The following is a 17,596-nucleotide window of genomic DNA, read 5'->3' on the forward strand; positions in this document are numbered from 1 at the left end:
GGTGTGTCCTTCGCGGGCCCTGCTGTGTGATGGGGACGTCGCACCAACCACAGCATGACCCTTTTGGCAGGGCTTCTACTTTAATGCAAAATGGGTCACCGGTGGGTCGGTAGGCGAATCGGAAAACAATCACAATCGAGAACAGTTGTTGTTACGTTCCGATTGCGTTACGGACACAACGAGTGACGAGGGTAATCTGCTCACTCGAACCCATCTCGGTAACCCGCAAAGGGGTTTTCCGTGGTCGAGAGTGTTCAAAACTGAGTATTTCGCTCTGATTTTGTAACAGAATCTGCCGAAAGGAGCATTACATTCGAGTAATTGGATGCTCCAAACGTCCCTTACGAAGTCGTACAGTAAATTTTATGCTCGAAGTCCCGAAAAAAAAATCAATTGTTTAAACAGGGAATTGACAAACAATGGGGATGACAAAAGTCCGACCTCTAATCGTTACACAATGTGCTAAGCCCCGCGGCCGGTGGAAAGTGAATAAAAATCTACATTTAACCCTGCGAGCTAAGCCTTTAATCGGCGTGTTTGAAATGTTAAACGGTTCGCCGCCCAATCGAATCGGGCCGGCCGGGGTCACTTCAGGTACAATCGGCGTAACAATAAGCCAAACTAGAAACATTTCAAACACACACTCACACACGTGCGATGGGTCATCCTTCCGGACTAGTTTTATTTCCTGCCACTTCCGGTACATGCTCCGGGTGTAGCCCGGGTTGGCGGGTTATATGTTAACGGCGCGCTCCGAACGCCACCAGAGAACGCACGGACCAGCCCTAAGGTCCTAATCCTGCAAACCAAACAAATTGGAATTTACGCGTTACGTGCACAGCACTTCGTCTGTTTGGTCTCTCTCTCTCTCTCTCGCTTTCTCACTCTCTCTTCCGTGTAAATTTTCCCGCCGAATTTCGGCAAACAAAAATTCCACCACTGGCATGCGGGCTATTGGGTCCGTTGAAGGTGAACGAATTCGATGTTTGTGCCGGAAGCCCCCCGGTTTGATAGAGAGCGGCTCAATGTAGCTATTTGCGTCCAGATCTCCAGAGGTTTTGGTGGCGAACACCGGAACACTGGAACCGGAAGTTTCTATCCGAGAGCCGAGAGCCTCGAATTGATTTTCATAATCCTTTACTTCAGCTGCCGACGGCGCCGGAGTGCGCTCGGCAGTGAGCTTGCGGGAAAACCCATTAAACGGAGCCCTCGTTGGCCTAACAGTCGGCAATTACCGGTGTTTGTGTGTTTGTGACCTCATAGAGCGGATTCTTGGATTAATTGATGTAACGGATTAAGCGAGCGCCACAAACGCCGGTCGGGTTTGGGACGGATTAGGGCGAGTTACTCTCTCATTTCTATCCGCCTTCTCTCGGCGGACGGGGCGCAGTGGACGCAAAAAGGATGCTCCTTTTTGCTCGCCGCCCAGAGCGCCATCCTTCTAGCGGGGTTTCTCTCGATTTGGCTCCGGCTGGCTATCATCGCCATCCACCTGACGCGGCGTGGCTTCCTGTTTAAGGCCACCGGACGGTCCCACCGCCATTTGCGCACCGTTGAGTGCAAAGGATTCCGCAACCGCAAAACTGCCCGACAACAATGGAAGGCGATTATACGATTGCGGTCCCTGTGGCTAAACCGATGTCCATCGCCAGGATTCGGCGATTCCAGTGTCCCCGACCAGCGTCCGGTTTGATGGCCCAAACAGGATTATCCCTTTTGCCGGTGCTCGGGACCCGCTCGGACATCGCCGCTTCCGGGAGCGTCCTTCGGTTGGACGAGACAAAAAAACGTTTAAGGGCTCAGAGATTTACATTCCCTCAGTTCTTCCAGGACGTTCTTTCGGGACGCTTTTTATTGCCCTTCCCAAGATTGCCACCGGAGTTTTGTGGGGAGAAGGATCAAAGCAACCTCGGGTTTAAAGGACTTTACGCGCAAAAAACGGACCTACGGTCACACAAACACACTGATGAATGTGACAATATTTTCGTTTGGTACCGTTCAGCACGGATTTCGGACGGCTTTTGACCAACGACCGAAGAGGATTAGGTGCGGGAAGCCAGTGTTCCGGGAAGGGTTCGCCCCGCCGGCCTCGGATGCAATCCTTAATTAGTGAATATTTATGCGATTGTTTCTTTGGCGTGCGTAGCAAATTCGTTTACATTTTACGACCGTTTCTTGTACGCATCGGTGAGCCCACGGTTGACGCAACGATTTCCGGAAAGGAAAACGGGAAAATTACAGTCCGTTTCGCTTTCCGTTCCGGGCGGCACGCTTAAACGGTCGGCGGCCTGTTTTAGTTGGCTTTTTATGCTTTGTAATCACTGCTTTATGCGCCTTCAAATTTCGTCCGCCGACCGGCCGGGGGAACAATAATTTTCTAATGCTGACTGGCCGCACGGCCGCACCATTACCTCGTCTCGGGTTTTTCCCGATTTTCCACCCAATCGCGCCATCATCATAATCGTTTGGTGGTTTTTCCGGTGGTCGGTTATTAGTTTGCAGCGGCCAGCGCGCAGGAACCACGGCCATTTGTTCATTTGTTGTTTCACAGCACCTTGGAGCATAAAATTTAATGCTCACTTCGGCTGCTCGCTCCGTCCCAGCGGGCATCCCCCGGGGGACACCCGGTGGGCGGAGTGGCGTTAAGGTAAGTGAGTAAGCACCGTGTTGTTGGTGTCGAGGTTCGCGAAGACACCATTATTGGTGGTGTTCTGTTTTCGTTCGAACATAGATTCGTTTGACAATTTTATGTGCACCACCCACCCACCCAGCACAGGTGGGAGGAGAAAAGAAAGCTCTCGGCCGAAGCTTCGTGGCATCAACATGGCACGGTTCGCTCCGTTGACACATTGATTGATCATAAACCAAACGAAAATAACCTTTCGCACCCGGAACCATCATCGGGCAGGGACGCAGGGTAGTGTTGCAATAAACGTTAAACTTGATGCCCCGCCGAGCGGTGTCGAGCGGTGCGGTAATAAACACAAGCCACGAAATGGTGATGATGGCGCGCGGCGACGGCGACGGCGAATGAAGTGTGTTGTGCTTCGAAAGTGCCCTCAAAAAACGAACGCTCCTGACACGCGAGGTCACACAGGCTTCATCGGGAGTTTTCGTGGAAATCGAGAAAAATTGCCCCCCACGGAATGTTGGCAACGAACCCCGACCGACCGACCGACCGACGCTGGCTGGCTGTGTTTATTGTAAATTATTGTTTATTGAAAACACACACACACACACTCAGCGGAACCCACAAAGGTTGAGAGTAACGACCGCAAATTTATGAAACTTAATGGTAAATACCTTGTTTAAAGTAATTTCATGTTTAAAGTTAAACGAAAATGCCGAAGCAGGATATTGAGAGAGAGAGAGAGAGGCAGGGAAAGAAAGAGAGAGCGAGTGAGGGAGAAGAGGGATAGAGAAAGAAAAAGTGAGAGAGCAAAAGATGGGAAAGCCACAAGAGAAAAGCTTGAACGAGGCTCGAAACAGATTGTACGACCTCAATGCTGATGACAGAAGCTTTCTACCTTCAAAACTCAAAAGTGTCCCAATGCTAACTACACACACACACACGGTGCATAGTCGTGATCGTCTAAGGTGTGTGTGTGTGTGTAATCCGACCACGTGCAACCGGAATGTGGTTTCATGAATATAAACGACATTCCCATGCTCCCATTTTTTCGACGGATTCGTCCTCGCCCCGGGAGCCGCTTGGTTTCGCGTAACCCCCCGCTGGCGGTGGTGAGCGTGAGAAGGTGTTGAGGGCGATGGTAATTCATACAAGTGCGGCATAAAGCTTAGTGGAATCGGGTCTGCCAGTTTTTCGGCAACCCTTCCGGGCGCCCCGGTGCGCCGGTTCCCCGAATGGACATTTACACTTCGGCCGCCCCCGGTGGGAGACGATCCCGTCCCGTCCCCTACATACGGTTATGAGGGCCACTTTGCTGCCTTCTTCGTAGCGACTGTCCCCGCAGTAGTCAACCCAACCCGCCGGGCCACCAGAGCGGCTGAAGGAGCAAATTTCTCGAGTAGTTTATAAATAGTTGATGAAGCGATTGCCGGTGATTACCGTTGTTAGGTGCCAATGTGATTATCCGTCCGCACACCGGCGTGGTGAGGCCGAGGCCCGCCCTTTGCGTTGTGTCGGTGTCGGTGAAGGACGCATCGCTTCCTAACGAGTTCATTCCGAGTAAACTGCGACCCAAGAAGTGGGCGCAGTGGCCGGAACGACGACGGCGGCAGCGGTGTGCAATGAATCTTTAAACAGGTGTCGGTGCTTTCAACTAGCGACGTGAACCCGGGGCGAGCGCGCGAGGAATATGAAAATTGGGTGAGAAAATTGTTTACGATCCTTACGGTCGGGTGGCCGGGAAATCACGGACGGGACTGACGAGCTTCGGTTCAGAAGAGAGTTGCTTATCACGTTAATGGCATTTGATTTGCGTTCATAGGATGCCGACACAAACTAATCGCACGGGTCGGGTTTGTTAAAGTAAGATCACAAACTTACTTCGTTTTGACGTACCTCCGGCGTACGGGAGCTTCAATGATAGATTGTCATGGGCATCATCCAATGTAGTATAGAATTAGTGTGTAATGGTCACTATGAATAGCGACACTTTAATTACCGTACGTTGATTTAATCACATCATGCACGTCAAGCGGAGGTGACGGTACCTCATTAACTAAGGAGGATGCTTCTGTTAGGTTTTCCGATGCTCTGGTGTCTTTCGCAAGAACCAACCCCGCTATCCGGAACTGATATATTTTTAATTCGTCAAAAGAGAAACTGCAGTTGGACTATGAGTTCTATCGTTCTATCATTTTCGGTTTATCAATTTTCATCAGCTGCGCTACGATTGGCGTTGGGAGTAGACTTCTTTTTATACCCAACATTAGATCCTAGCTAGTTATTATTGCGGGGAAAACTAACTTAAAACTTTCGTAAAGTAACATTATTCGGTAGTAGTACTGTAGTACTCACGGAAAGCAGTAGAAGATTAACATTGTCTCTGTTGGAGTCCAAGACCGCTCAGCAGTTAGGGTTGCAATGATATTAAAAGACGTTCATTTTGTTTCTCCTATGTTGAGATATAAAACTATATATGAAATTCTGATATCAGGAGTCGATTTTGAGACATGAAAAGAGTATTTTATTGCTTCTAATGCAGAGACTAGAGCCTGATCAGGCCAATAATTCCTGCCAGCTAAGATTAGCTTGCAAACAGTTATCCCGCGAAAAAGGACTTGAAAAAGGACTTGAATAAACAGTAACAGTAAAAAATGCTCTTTGGGAAGCATAACTAAACTGATCACTAAAACTAAAAGGATCACTAAAAGTGTTCTTAAGTATGCGAATTCTAAACCCGATCAGTCATCCGACAACCGACAGTGGATCATAAAATGTCCGAATCGGAACCTGGACCAGTCCAAAAAGAAAGCGCAAACTGCACAATGCGGTGGGATTAAACGCATTTCAACTTTAAATTTACTTTGGGATGATTGATGATTAAAAAAAGAAATAGTTACCAATGCAACATTAGGTTTGAGCTTCAAAATTTTATGGATGAAAATTAAAGTTGTATCTAAAAATACCTGTTTAATCTTGACACACAAGCTAGTTAGAAGAGAGACCAAACAATACATTTTTCAACCAGTCTGGCTGAACTGTAGCAGAAGCATGAGTTTTAAAATATGACATGCGTCCAAACTCAACCTATAAATTGCAGACTGCCAACAGCACGAGGCCAACGAGTCGCAGGAAAAGGTCTACAAATGGGCAAAGCTTTTGAAGCTTAAAGCTTAAGTGCGATCTGTGTTGCAATCTGTTGATGCATCACGGACCGGTGGATTGATTCAAAATTGAGATTACACCTCACACGTTCGAATGAATTATTTCTCCACCAAGGGCCTGGGAGGGTGGCCGATCCGATGATGTACGGGGTCCACCTCGACCAATCGAACTGGAATCTGGAGCCAGCATATGAATTATTTATCACACCATCCGGCGGTAACTGTGGGCCACTTGCCACCGGCAACCACCTTTAAGTCGATGTTGCCACTTTCTAAGATTAGATTTCACACAACGGCACCTTCACCGTCTATCACCTCGGCCTTCCGATGCCCGCTGGCTTTCATTTCATTTGGCGATTGGATCCCGGTTGGACCGGGGGACCAGGGTCCATAAATTTCCAGCATCGTGGAATTCCCGTGGACGGCGCACAGTAAATCTTCGGGCCGCGGCGTCGGTCAAACGGAATGTCTGCGGGTTGGTGGCGCCGAGGTTGTAAAATGGTTGCGCTCGCGCTCGCGTGTGGCATGTGGCCCACCCGCCGTGCCTGGACCTCGGGTGCCGTTGGAATTTTCGTGAAAATATAATATTAGCTTTTAGCGACCGGTCAAACTCGCGGTTTCACGCTCACCGCCGAACGGGTTATGCTCTGGCGTGTCCGGTCCGAGCATGTCGCCTTTTCGTTATGCTTTTCCGAAAGGCAACAATTCCAGCAACAGGCACGGCGCCCGGGCTATGATTGCTTCATGTTTCGTCCTTGTTTTTTTTTTTCGTCGTCGACCCATTACCTGAGCTGGTTCGAAGGGTCAGCGCCGGCGTCCTTGTGGTGCGGATGGTAAAGTTTATTAAAATGGAAGGATAATTTGCTGTGTCGTCGTGGGCCCCGCGTACTACCCGGGTTCTTCCCCGGTCGCTTTTCGCGGTTTCTGGTGCGGAAGGTGCAACGCTGAAACAATAGGCCAACGCTCACCGGCCAACGGCCCGCGCCAGGATATTCGATCTCCGTTAGCCGTGGCTTTATTAAAATTTCGCTCCGCTCGCCGGAGGTTTGTTGTTTCTCGGGATGCTGCAGGTGGACCAACATTTTGTTTCAGCCGCGCACCGTATGCTCCGGATACGTCGCCGAAGAAGGTCTCTCGTTGTATGGAAATGGAAAAGTGGAAATTATAAAGTATGCAACCTTCACCATTATTAGCATGGAACGTGGACGACGCCTCTTTCGCTTTATTTCGATGCACCGACCGCTTTTACCACGAGAAAACAATGTCGGAGACGGTGTTTTTCTTTTTTGCTTCCGAAAAGCGCGCCCGAGAAAGAGAGACATCGCACGTGGACAGGCGCAATAAACCAAAAATAACATCACAATTCAATGAGTGAGAAAATTGAATTTTTCTTTCGGTTTTGTGGTGGCGTCGAGCCGCAAAAAACGTAGGCGAAAACTCCATTCCCCCGTTGGCCCGCGATAGCTCATCTTTGGATGGTTGTGTGTGTGTGTGTGCCGAATGTCCTTCCACCACCCCAGCGTTCGAAACTAATTCCTTAATATTTCCTACGTGCCCGGAGTGCAGTAATAAGCTTCATCGTTTGGCCTTTCGTTCTGTTTGGGACTTTCGCGCCTGTTCTTTTCCTGTTTGCATGTTCGTTTGTTGAACTTTTCCCCGTTTTCTTTTTGTTTGGTTTGGGACTACGCACAAAAAAACGTTCCGACGTGGCTTCCCAGTGGCTTCCGGTCCTGCGACAAACGCCTTTTTTATTACTATTGATTTGAAGTTTTATCACTTTTCCGGGAACGTGAGTTTCCCGGGGCCCGTGTCGGTGTCGCTGCCCCCCCGTGTTTTTGTCGGTATGCTTTCTCCCCTCGTGCTTTTTTTATCTTCGACAATTTTCCTCCTCGGTCGGGTCGCTGTCACCTCCCCAGTCGGTCGGGTGTTTGCGGCTCGCCCCTCGGCATGCGGCGGCCACCACGCTCTATTATCGTAATTTTTGTTCGATTGAATTTAGTGTTTCATTCTTCTTCCCGTCTCGCAACACAATCATCGCCATCGTCGGCGCCCCTCGGAGATGCCAATCGTCCGATTCACCGAAGGCGAAGAATTGAGAAATGTCGCCGACGATTGCGATAGAAGCGTGATAACATGGCGTGGTGTGGCGTGGTGCGATGGCGATGCGGTAAATTTTACGACAGCGTGTTCCGGCGTTCCGGCCACCGACAACATACTTTCCGCTTCGCACAGGACCGTGGCGGGTGCGCGCGTTTGGGTGACAAGGTGATAAGCTTCGTTCGGAAGCGTCACGCACGGTCGTAAAGGAGCAGGTCGAAGTGGCCGTGGAGCGCCACTGAGAGGCATCGATTAAACGGTTCGGTTTTGCGGAACCGGTTGCGGAGCAAGGGCAACGCAGGTCATAATGCGCCAAAATGGTGCATAAAAAGTAACACAGATCAAAGGTTGACGCGTATAACTTTAAGATGTATGTATTAGCAAATTAATCAAAAGGATTGATAGAAAAATTAACTTACGAAACTAAGTAATTTTTTTATTTTTCATACAAACAGAGTCAAGGGGCAATGTAGTCGGATCGACAACCGCATAAATCGATCGAATACTATTAAGTTATTATTAAGGTATTAAAAAAAACATTACGACATAGATTAAGGGACAAATTAAAGTCAGTAGACGAAGAACTGACAGCGACAGTGACGAAGAATTGTCTTACGTACGAAAAAGACTTAATCACGGATCCCAAAAACAGGTAAAGTCAAGTTAAGATCGTCAGCATAAAATAAATGACACTCAGAAAGAATCCGCAGAGTAAGATCATTGATGAACAGCAAAAACAACAGCGGACCGAAATTGCATCCTTAGGGAACGCCGGAGACATTTGAGAACACAGAAGACATGGTCTGATTTACCCTAACACGAATGACTCGGTGAGGTAGGTCACATTTGACCTGTTTCAAGGTCAATATTTGATGTGAAACTCTGTCAAATTACACCTTGATGTCGGTATAAATAGAATTATTATAAATTTAAGCACGGAGGGAGTTAAAGCTTGCCAACAAGTCTTTTAATTTTTCGTTTGGTTTGTGTTGAGTTTCCAGCCAGTTTCAGTTAATTTTATGTGTTAGTACCTTTCTACCCTTTTCTAGTAATAAGTATGTTTTGATAGAGAAGAATACGTAGAGATTCTGTATATTTAAGTTTAATTCATTTAGTTGTTTTTATCGTTAGTTTCCCACGATCAAATATTTCAATTGATCACCTTTTCGCTGTTACTCGTAGCAGTGGAGTGATCCCATAGGGAACACTTTCAACACTCACCCCTCAAGTGGATGGTTCAAGTGCGTGTAGCTCGTTGGCTTCTCGCCTACGGTGGGAGCTCAAAGTTCCGCTTACGGCCTAATGCTGAAACACATGTACTAGATGAAGCCTTCAACTCCTTCGCCACACGTCATTATCAGCAACCCATCAGCTGTAACAGCAAACATTGCCGGCTTCGGTAGCTATCAACAGTACCATCAAGCGACACACACACACACGAAGGAGTGTAATGAAGTCATCTGAGATTAGACCCTTCACATGGTACCTCGCAGCGCTGTCCTGACGCTGACGGACAGCCGGGCGGATGGTCGAAAAAGCCGAAGGCCCAATCAGGCCGTGGAAGGGTGCCGTAGGGGCGTTCGACAATGCATTGGGCTTCGCTGACTCCGGAACACCGGAGTGTTGAAGGTCAAAGGATTATGAAATTAATTTATCATAACAATGACCAATCTTTCTCAGACCAACACAGTTCGTGCGATGGCTGCGGGACCCAGTGTCACTTTGGCCGAACGCCACGATTGGTCACGTGGTCAAAGTCCCTGGTATTGATCAGCAAGCATCGCCGACGGTGCCGTGCCGTCCGGATTGGAAGCAAACTAGATAGCAGCAAATGGCACCGAAGCCGGGCATCCGGGCCACGGCTGTTCGTTACGATCTCCCGAGTGGCTAAAGTAGCATCAATATTACGCTATTATGAATTTTAATTACACTTCACTGCTGCGCGCGTGCGGCTCGGCGGTGGGGCAAAGGAAGTTGTTCACTTTTTCGACCACTGCTCTTGCCGCTACCGGACGGCTCGGTGCGCGGGACACTCGAAAAAAGCGGCGAAGAAGCCACAAGGACCGACCGGTCGTTGCCGGTTGCGTTGTTGAGATTGAAGTGGGCCTATGATTACATGCTCGACGGGAGCCTCCTCTTGCATGCCCGACTGCTTGCCGTTTATGCTGCTGAACCACACGAGCGCCCGGAGTGCCTTCCGCCGGTCGCCACACACACACACACCCTAGGCACTCCGAACAGTACACAGCTCGTTAGAGGGACGTGTGCACTCCAGTGGTGAAGAGTGAAACTGATGACAGGATGAGACCGGCGAACGCAAAGTGGAACAACCAATTAGAAAATTGAACTCACTCAGCAAAAATCGTCCCTCGCCCGTCAAGTCTGTGGCCGTTTTGGGGCCAGTGCGTGCGCCAGTGACCCACCGCCGGTTGCCATCTTTTGCACTAATCAATTCGATGCTGATGTGCCCGGCCGTGGAAGAAAGTTTTCCTGAAAGCGAAGCGTCGGCCAGAGAAAACGCAGGAGAAACATCGTAGCGCAGCAGGAAAATTTATTAAATTTCTCCGAAAAGCGTTGTCGGCCGGGGCAATAACGACCCTCGAGAGCACTCCTGGCGCTGGGGGTCTGGTTGATGCATCCCGCTCCTGCTCTACGATCTGTGATCGATGCGCACACGCAAGCCGGGCGTGTAAAGTTCCGAACTATGCTGGGGCGTGTTATTTCAAACCCCAAATCAGCAGATCCTCGGTGCCCCACTGGAGCAGCACGCGTATGTTGGAGTGTGTTAGCTGTTCTGCTTAGTTTTTATGCAATCCTGCAACATTCTTCGTGAGCATAGCAAAGTGGAAACGCTTGAGTTTGTTTTTCGCCATCATCGTGCATAAATTGGGTAGCACTTGCAATCGGCCACATTAGGATGATGAACCCAAAGTAGATCCCATCCTAGATGGTGGCAGTCCTCAAATAACGCGCTTCACATTGGTTGCCTGAAGCGCTTGCTATTGGAGCGTTTTATGTAACTTTCACACAAAATTCACCCTAAAAACAATACGATTGATTGTTTTTTAATTATAGTTAGAGAATCCATTTCGATTCGGCCTTCTTGTTTTAGTGAGTGCCTAATGTTGGCGCACGGTGTTGCGGCGCTGCTCACGCTGTGATTGAACCATTTTCGCTCGGACAGCACTTTCCTCGAATCATGCTCAATCAGCGCACCCAACATCTACATACGCATGCCGCTGGCGGTGGCGTTTTAGTTGGTTTCACATTAAAATTCAATTTTAACAGCAACCAGCAGCAAGTTGGAAGTTGAACCACTCCATCGGAACCAGCGCAGCAGCCGGGCACCGGGGACATAGCGGGTAGGGCAATCATTCAAATCTGCTTGTAAAAGTTGTTGGCCGCGTACGAACCGAACTCGTTCGCAGCATTCAGCGTTTGCAGCGGTTGATGAACTTGTGAACGCCAGTTTGCGCCCGATCCGAGCAGAGCAGGAGAAAAAAAGCGCCGAATAAGAACCGAAAGGCAGGAAGCAGTTTGCCAAAGATCGCCCTATCAAATTGAATTACTTGGAAAAGTTTTCCGGCACTCCGCCGGGGCGTCGCTTGTGTTGATGTTGCCTCCCTGAGTGCGAGTCCTTTCGCTCCGGGTCGGGTGGGGATGGGGTGACGATATAGATTGGCCACCCGTTTCTTTTTTTAGTCGGGTGTTTCCGGTATTCGTTTTGCCGGTAGTGCCGCAGGACCGTAGCCAAGCCACGATGGGAGTCAATTTTCACACCAGGCGAAACCCATTTTCATGCTCACCGAGTGTCCCTTTCCGGCCATCCGAACCCGGTGCGGCCACTCTTCACCGGCACCATTTGCTGCGGCCAATTGATCCGCCTCAAGAGGTGCCCCGTAGTTTGATTACACCTTGCCAGCCAGGCGGGCCACACGCTCGGTGTGATTGGTGTGCTGCGTTCTCCGAACCGGCGCCGAGCCGTCCAGGTGGGCCGGGTGAGTGTTTTTGTATTATGCTTCCAGCGCACGGCCAGCTCACTCGTTGGCCCGGTTGTCCCAGAGCACACCGTTACCGAACTACCAAAATTGCCTATCCGTTACGCACCGACCGGCGGAGTAGCAGGCAACCCGGGGGGGCCACATCCTAAAGTGGCCCATTCTCTCAACAGCATCGTTTCCGTGTGTCCGGAGCGGCGACCGGTGGTGCGGTTTCCGGGTTTCATCATTCAAAGATGATGTTGGGCCAATGATCTCGTCTGGGGCGCGCGATGAAAACATCGCCTGGCGCGCACCTGGCGGGTGGCATCAGCCGAGGACACCTCGTAGTGTGTGTGAGATTTTCGCAGCGCAACCATTTTCCACCGCAGGGTCCGCCGCTGGAAAGAAGTACTTTCCGTTTCGGGTGAAGGCTTAAAAAGTGAGTGGACGGCCAGGCGTCTCCATCGGCGCCTCCAGGCGGGTGGCTGGGCGTCTCCATTCCGCAAATGGAAGGGCGAACGGTTTAAGAAACGAACAAACTAAACGTTCTCCAAGAGGTGGGCAGCGCCGATGGATCGGTAATCGAAATGAAAGCCCAGGAAGTCCGCCCCCTGTGGCCGATGGGAGATGAATTTCAATGAATCATGTTGACGGGCCCGAAAATTCCGCACGTTGAACCTTCGCCGACGTTGCTTAAGGTGACCACCACTCACCAATCTGAGGCGTGGCCGCCCGAGAGAGAGAGAGCTTGAATTTAAATTCACTTGTTGCCCTCAATCACCCTCGGTTGCCGGGTCCTGCCGCTCCTGTCCTAATTCTAATTTGATAAATGCTACGTGACTTATTTCATTAAACCAGAACGTCCCGATCCCGATCGACACGTCTTCGGAGGGCAAAAGGAGCAAAGTAAGTACCCACCGCGAGCTCCAGAAAGGAACTCGCCTGAAGCTGCCTGAATTGCTCACTCGTTACAGTCCGGGAGTGTAATTTTGGGAATGGCCGGAATGGCAGAACTTACCGTTGGTTGCGGATCGGCGTGCACGATACACTCCAGCTGCGCCTCGAAGCCTTCGCCCGAGTGGATCCACGACTTTTCCACGCTGATGTCGGGAGGATCTGGAATGAAAATCGAACGAGAAAATCGCCCGGTCAGTCACTGGGTCTACGAGGCTGGCTACAAGTACCAGGAAGGAAGAAGCCGGCCGCATTGAAATCAATCAATCAGCTTTCAACATCGCTGGGCACAGAGTGGGACCGGAGAGTACGATCGGAGAACGTTTGCCAATGAAAACACCGGTTTTAATCAAGAGCCAGCCCAATGATGGAGCGGCAGCTGGTTCGATCGGGCCGACCCTCGCCCGGGGCGAAACCCTTACACCCGTTGCGGTCCTCCGTTCGCAGCGTTGTGCTCGATGAATCATATTTTATGCAGTGCATCATTATGCTTTTCACTAAATACCACACTCGAATGCTCGTCACAGCGCCCTGAAACGGTCGAGGGTGCAAACAGATTAACTCGGTTTAAAAATCCCACGTAACGCGAGGTCACCGAACTGAACTGAGCGGTCGAGCGATGAGACTCGACTCACCAAACCTCGTGGCGGCGGTCGGGATGAGTTTTGATTTAAAGCCCCTTTCAGTGTCCCCGAAACGCCATATGCAAAGCTGGGGATATCGATGAAATGGATTTTATTTATACAACGCGCATCCTGCGAAGCCGGGTCCGGAAATGGGACCTGTGTCGGGATCGGGATTGGCGACGTCATCCATTGAGTAATGCGTAGCGAATGAAGCGATCCGGGATCCGATTCCCTGTAATATCATTCATTAAATATTGAATTCTAGCTGCATTCGCTCGCCGTTCGGTCTGGGGTGAAAGTTGGCAGCAACACTTTAAGCCGCACCGGTCATCGGAAACCCCTTTTTGGTTGACTCGAGCCTCACCGAATAGCGATCGGAAAATCATTTCCTACCGTACTGACCGGTTGCGTTATCGGTGGTCCGTGATTGTTGAGTGGCTTCATCACTCCCTGCACCTTGCAGTAGTTAATTGTTATTTTAATTTATCGAACCTATCGGCCGATAATTGTGTAATTTGGATTTCAATAAACACGTGCCGGCGAACGATTTAAACAGTGCACCGGAACACTTTTTGCCGTCGCGCCGGCTTCCAAGATCTGATGTGTGGTCGGAAAATCGGTAAAGCGTTCCTTGGGGTCCAATTTTGCGATGGAAGCAGATTATTCCGGCTCCGCAGAGGGCGGTGTTTACGCGGCATGGCCGCCTTCGGCAGTGCAGTTCAATCATCGAAACTATCGGCTTCGGGTTCGCCACGGCCACCGCGGATTCACGGGGACCTGCAGCTGAATAAATGATAAGCATCCGCCTGGAGCCGGACCGGAGCTACCGGACCGGAAGGGCTGCCGCTCGGTGGGATGGGGTCTCGGTCCCTGGCGCGGCGGTCCCCGGCGGGAATTGATAAAAAATTCAATCTCACGCCAATGCTGTCATGTGTTACGGTTGTGTCCGCAGCCACACGCGCCCATAACGCGGAACAATGAAGGAATTTGTGGGGTTGTTGAACATTTAACTTCAAGCTCGGTCTGAGGGCCGCCTGTTCAATAGGCACCGCCGTGTGCGTCTGGAATATTTGGGTCTAATCCGCTCAAACTAAGCTGGCACATCGTGGTGGTAAATTTAATTAGCCCTACCGTGGCTTCAAACCTTGGCCTGCATTAGGACGACAGCTTTGGCAGCCGTTTGAATTGTTTGACTCGCCCCGGGTCCTACCAGATCGGGCGCACAGCATAACGTGCGATGCGTTGGCCACAAATATGCACCGAGAAAGAGGGAGAGAGAGACGGAGCACGGATCTTGGGGCCCACTTGATAAAGCAGGCCAACGCAGGCGAAATGAAGTGCAGCTCGGAAGCGGTTCGGTCCGTGCGTTGGTTACGTGTCAATCATCGAACCGGAGGCGGGAACGAGTCTGGACTTCCAATTAGCTCGAGACCGGGGCTTAAAAGGTCCTGCATGCCATCGATGGCAAACACCGCCTGCCGGAAGGTTGTTCGATAATGGGGCCAGAAGGGTTTTGAAAGTCGGGCCAACAAAGTCCGCCTCATTATTTGTTTTAATTTCAACAAGCTTGAAATGGGCTCATGCGCGATCACGTTGAACGCTAGCAACGGTCCGCCATTTTGGAACGTTTTCCAAAACTTCGATGTTGGGCGATTCGCTGTGATCGGTTATTGATGGCGTATTATTACGCGTTAGGTCGATCCGAATATTCGTAGTCTTATTTTGCATTTTGAATAAGATAATTTAAATCGTTCATTGTTTTTGGTGAGAATAAGTTGCGCAACACAATTTTTATCGTTTAAAATAATACTGGAAATGAGAGGTCTCTAGAGCACAGTCTAATCCCCATATTGAATTCAGAATTATTCGGAATTGCTTCTGCGAAATTTGATGAGTACTCGGTGTGGAAAATTGATCATTATTTGAAACCAACAAAATCTTATGATGCTTTGTGAAACCGATGGCGGGTCAATAAAATCCAATAACGCCATTGGATCAGATTATGCTTCTTATGAGTGGGGCTCAAGACACTGCATGTAAAGTATATCATAAAGCAGTTAAATGTTTTGTTAAATGCTGCGCGTTTCATGATGATTTGTGGCTCTTTTTTCTTTCAGTACCACTCAGTTCACACAAATTAGAACCCCATGCCAATTGCGGCGTAGAAAAGTGATCCAAGCCTAGCACTCGTTCTTCGAAGGATGGTTGAATTTTTAGAAAACCTCCCGCTGGTAAAAAAAAAACCGTCCATAAGATGGCCGCCCGAACTGCACCGAAGTCGAACAAAAACTTCTCCATTATGGAGCGGGTTTATTATTTTCGCCATTTTACGTTTTGTAATCCATTTGCACCGAATCGCTGCCATTAATGGGAAGCCTGTAAGTAACTTATGAAACTCGCTTTGCCACGGCCAGAAAGCATTAGCCCGGTGCACGGACGGAAAAAACTGAGATCGCGCGGAAAGAAGTTTATCGTAGATGAGCCATTTTTTCCGTCGTTCTCGCGGAAGTGGATACGCCAAAAGGAAGCAAGAGAGAGAGAGCGAGAGCGAGGGAGAGAAAAACATTACTTCCGCTTCGTAGTGCCGCGAAAGAGTTTGAATTTCCGCCGAGCGTGCCGTGTAAGGGAAGCTGCACAGCATAAAAGCAATGTGCATCGGCAAAGGGCACGCTCCGTACATCCAATTATGCTCCGAACGTAGCGCTGTCGTCGCCCCGCGGCCGGACCCTCCAGCAGCAGGAAGTGGGCGACAGAGGGAAGTAACACAAAAAAATAATATATTTTAATGTATACGCTCCCATTTCCGGCCACATTCCGTTCCGATGGACGCTGCTCCAACATTGTGGTCGCTCGATGTCTGCAGCACGTTAACGTCCCGTAAAACGAAAGGAACGAAACATAAAAAGGCAGTCTGCAAAACACGCTTCCCACGATCTTCTTCGGGGGGCCCGGGTCGCGGCCACGGTAGCGCCAAAAATGCCAAAATAATAATGTGATACTTTATTTCAGTTTAAGATGGTTATTAAACTTGCTTCCGGGCCAGTTGCGTCTCGGTGGCCGGCCTCTCTCGGGCTTCTCTTCGAGCAGGTCAACCGGCGCCGGGGCTGATTTATAACGACGGCCGACGAGAGGAAGGTGGCCGGGGGTTTCAAAGCGACGCCATTAAGGTCATATAATTTCAAATTATGCCTTCACGGGTGGCCCACCAGATGGCGCCAGCGGCGGAGGGGTATACTTACACAGCACGTCCAGCCGCATGTCGACGGTGACCGGATCTCCGACGCTGTTGTCCGCGGTGCACTGATACACGCCCGCCTGCTGCCGCTCGACGCGCTCCAGCGACAGGACGGGGCCCTCGCCGATCTTGGAGGCCGACTTGCCTGCGCCGCTCTGTGTGGGGTCGAGAAAATGTCAGGTTAGGTCCGGTCCGGGACACCCTCCGGGGCTGTGGGAACACTTACGCGCTTGGTCCAGTAGATGGATGGGACCGGATTACCGGACGCTTTGCATTCGAGCGTTACGGCGCCCCCTTTGCGGGCCGTCACCTGCCCGGTCGGTGGGATGGCCCGGACGCTTGGTGGTACTGCAATGAAGAGGAAACCCAAGTTACGAGAGTGACAGCTGAAGGATCGACACAAAAAAATTAGATATTCGGAGATAAATATTAAGTGAATAACTACGCTGCAGGTCTCGACGCCCCAGGACGCGGCAACCCGAAGGCACACGGGGTGACCGGAGTAGTGACAAACCATCACTCATTTGTTATTCGGGTTCCGACAACAGTTGGCGTCCGCCCGGCGGGGTGGACCACGTCCGAGCGGACCACTAATCCGGGCCCACCTGAGCCCACGCTGGGTCCGGGTTCCGTAATCCGTTTCCTATAAATACGGTTAAAAGCTTTCCGTGCTTATCCTAAATTTTAGTACCTCCCGGACCCGGACCCCGGTTGCCAGTGGACCTATCAATCTGCTAAACTCTCCAGTCCTTCGAAATGGACACATCATCATCGTAAAGCCCGAGCCCGGCCGATGGAACGGGTTCCGTCTCTAAATTGAGATGAATAGTTAATGTGACCCGAACTCCACCACCCGAAGGGGACCGGGCGCCCGGCCTCGGCCCTGGCTTGGGCCGGGGACGACAAAGGAC

At 50.4% G+C, this 17,596-nt stretch overlaps 1 protein-coding gene across 1 annotated transcript in view; it reads right to left on the reverse strand.

Moving 5' to 3' along the window:
* LOC128270211 (limbic system-associated membrane protein) overlaps positions 1-17,596 on the reverse strand; it is a 70,045-nt gene that overhangs the window by 4,359 nt on the left and 48,090 nt on the right. The window contains exons 4-6 of the mRNA XM_053007614.1: positions 16,912-17,033; positions 16,690-16,840; positions 12,889-12,986 (exon numbers count right to left, since the gene is read on the reverse strand). Of these exons, the coding sequence (XP_052863574.1) occupies positions 12,889-12,986; positions 16,690-16,840; positions 16,912-17,033 (371 nt within the window). The remainder of the gene's footprint in view (positions 1-12,888; positions 12,987-16,689; positions 16,841-16,911; positions 17,034-17,596) is intronic.

Source organism: Anopheles cruzii, chromosome 3 (genome assembly GCF_943734635.1).
Source record: "Anopheles cruzii chromosome 3, idAnoCruzAS_RS32_06, whole genome shotgun sequence".
Taxonomy (NCBI): Eukaryota; Metazoa; Arthropoda; class Insecta; order Diptera; family Culicidae; genus Anopheles; species Anopheles cruzii.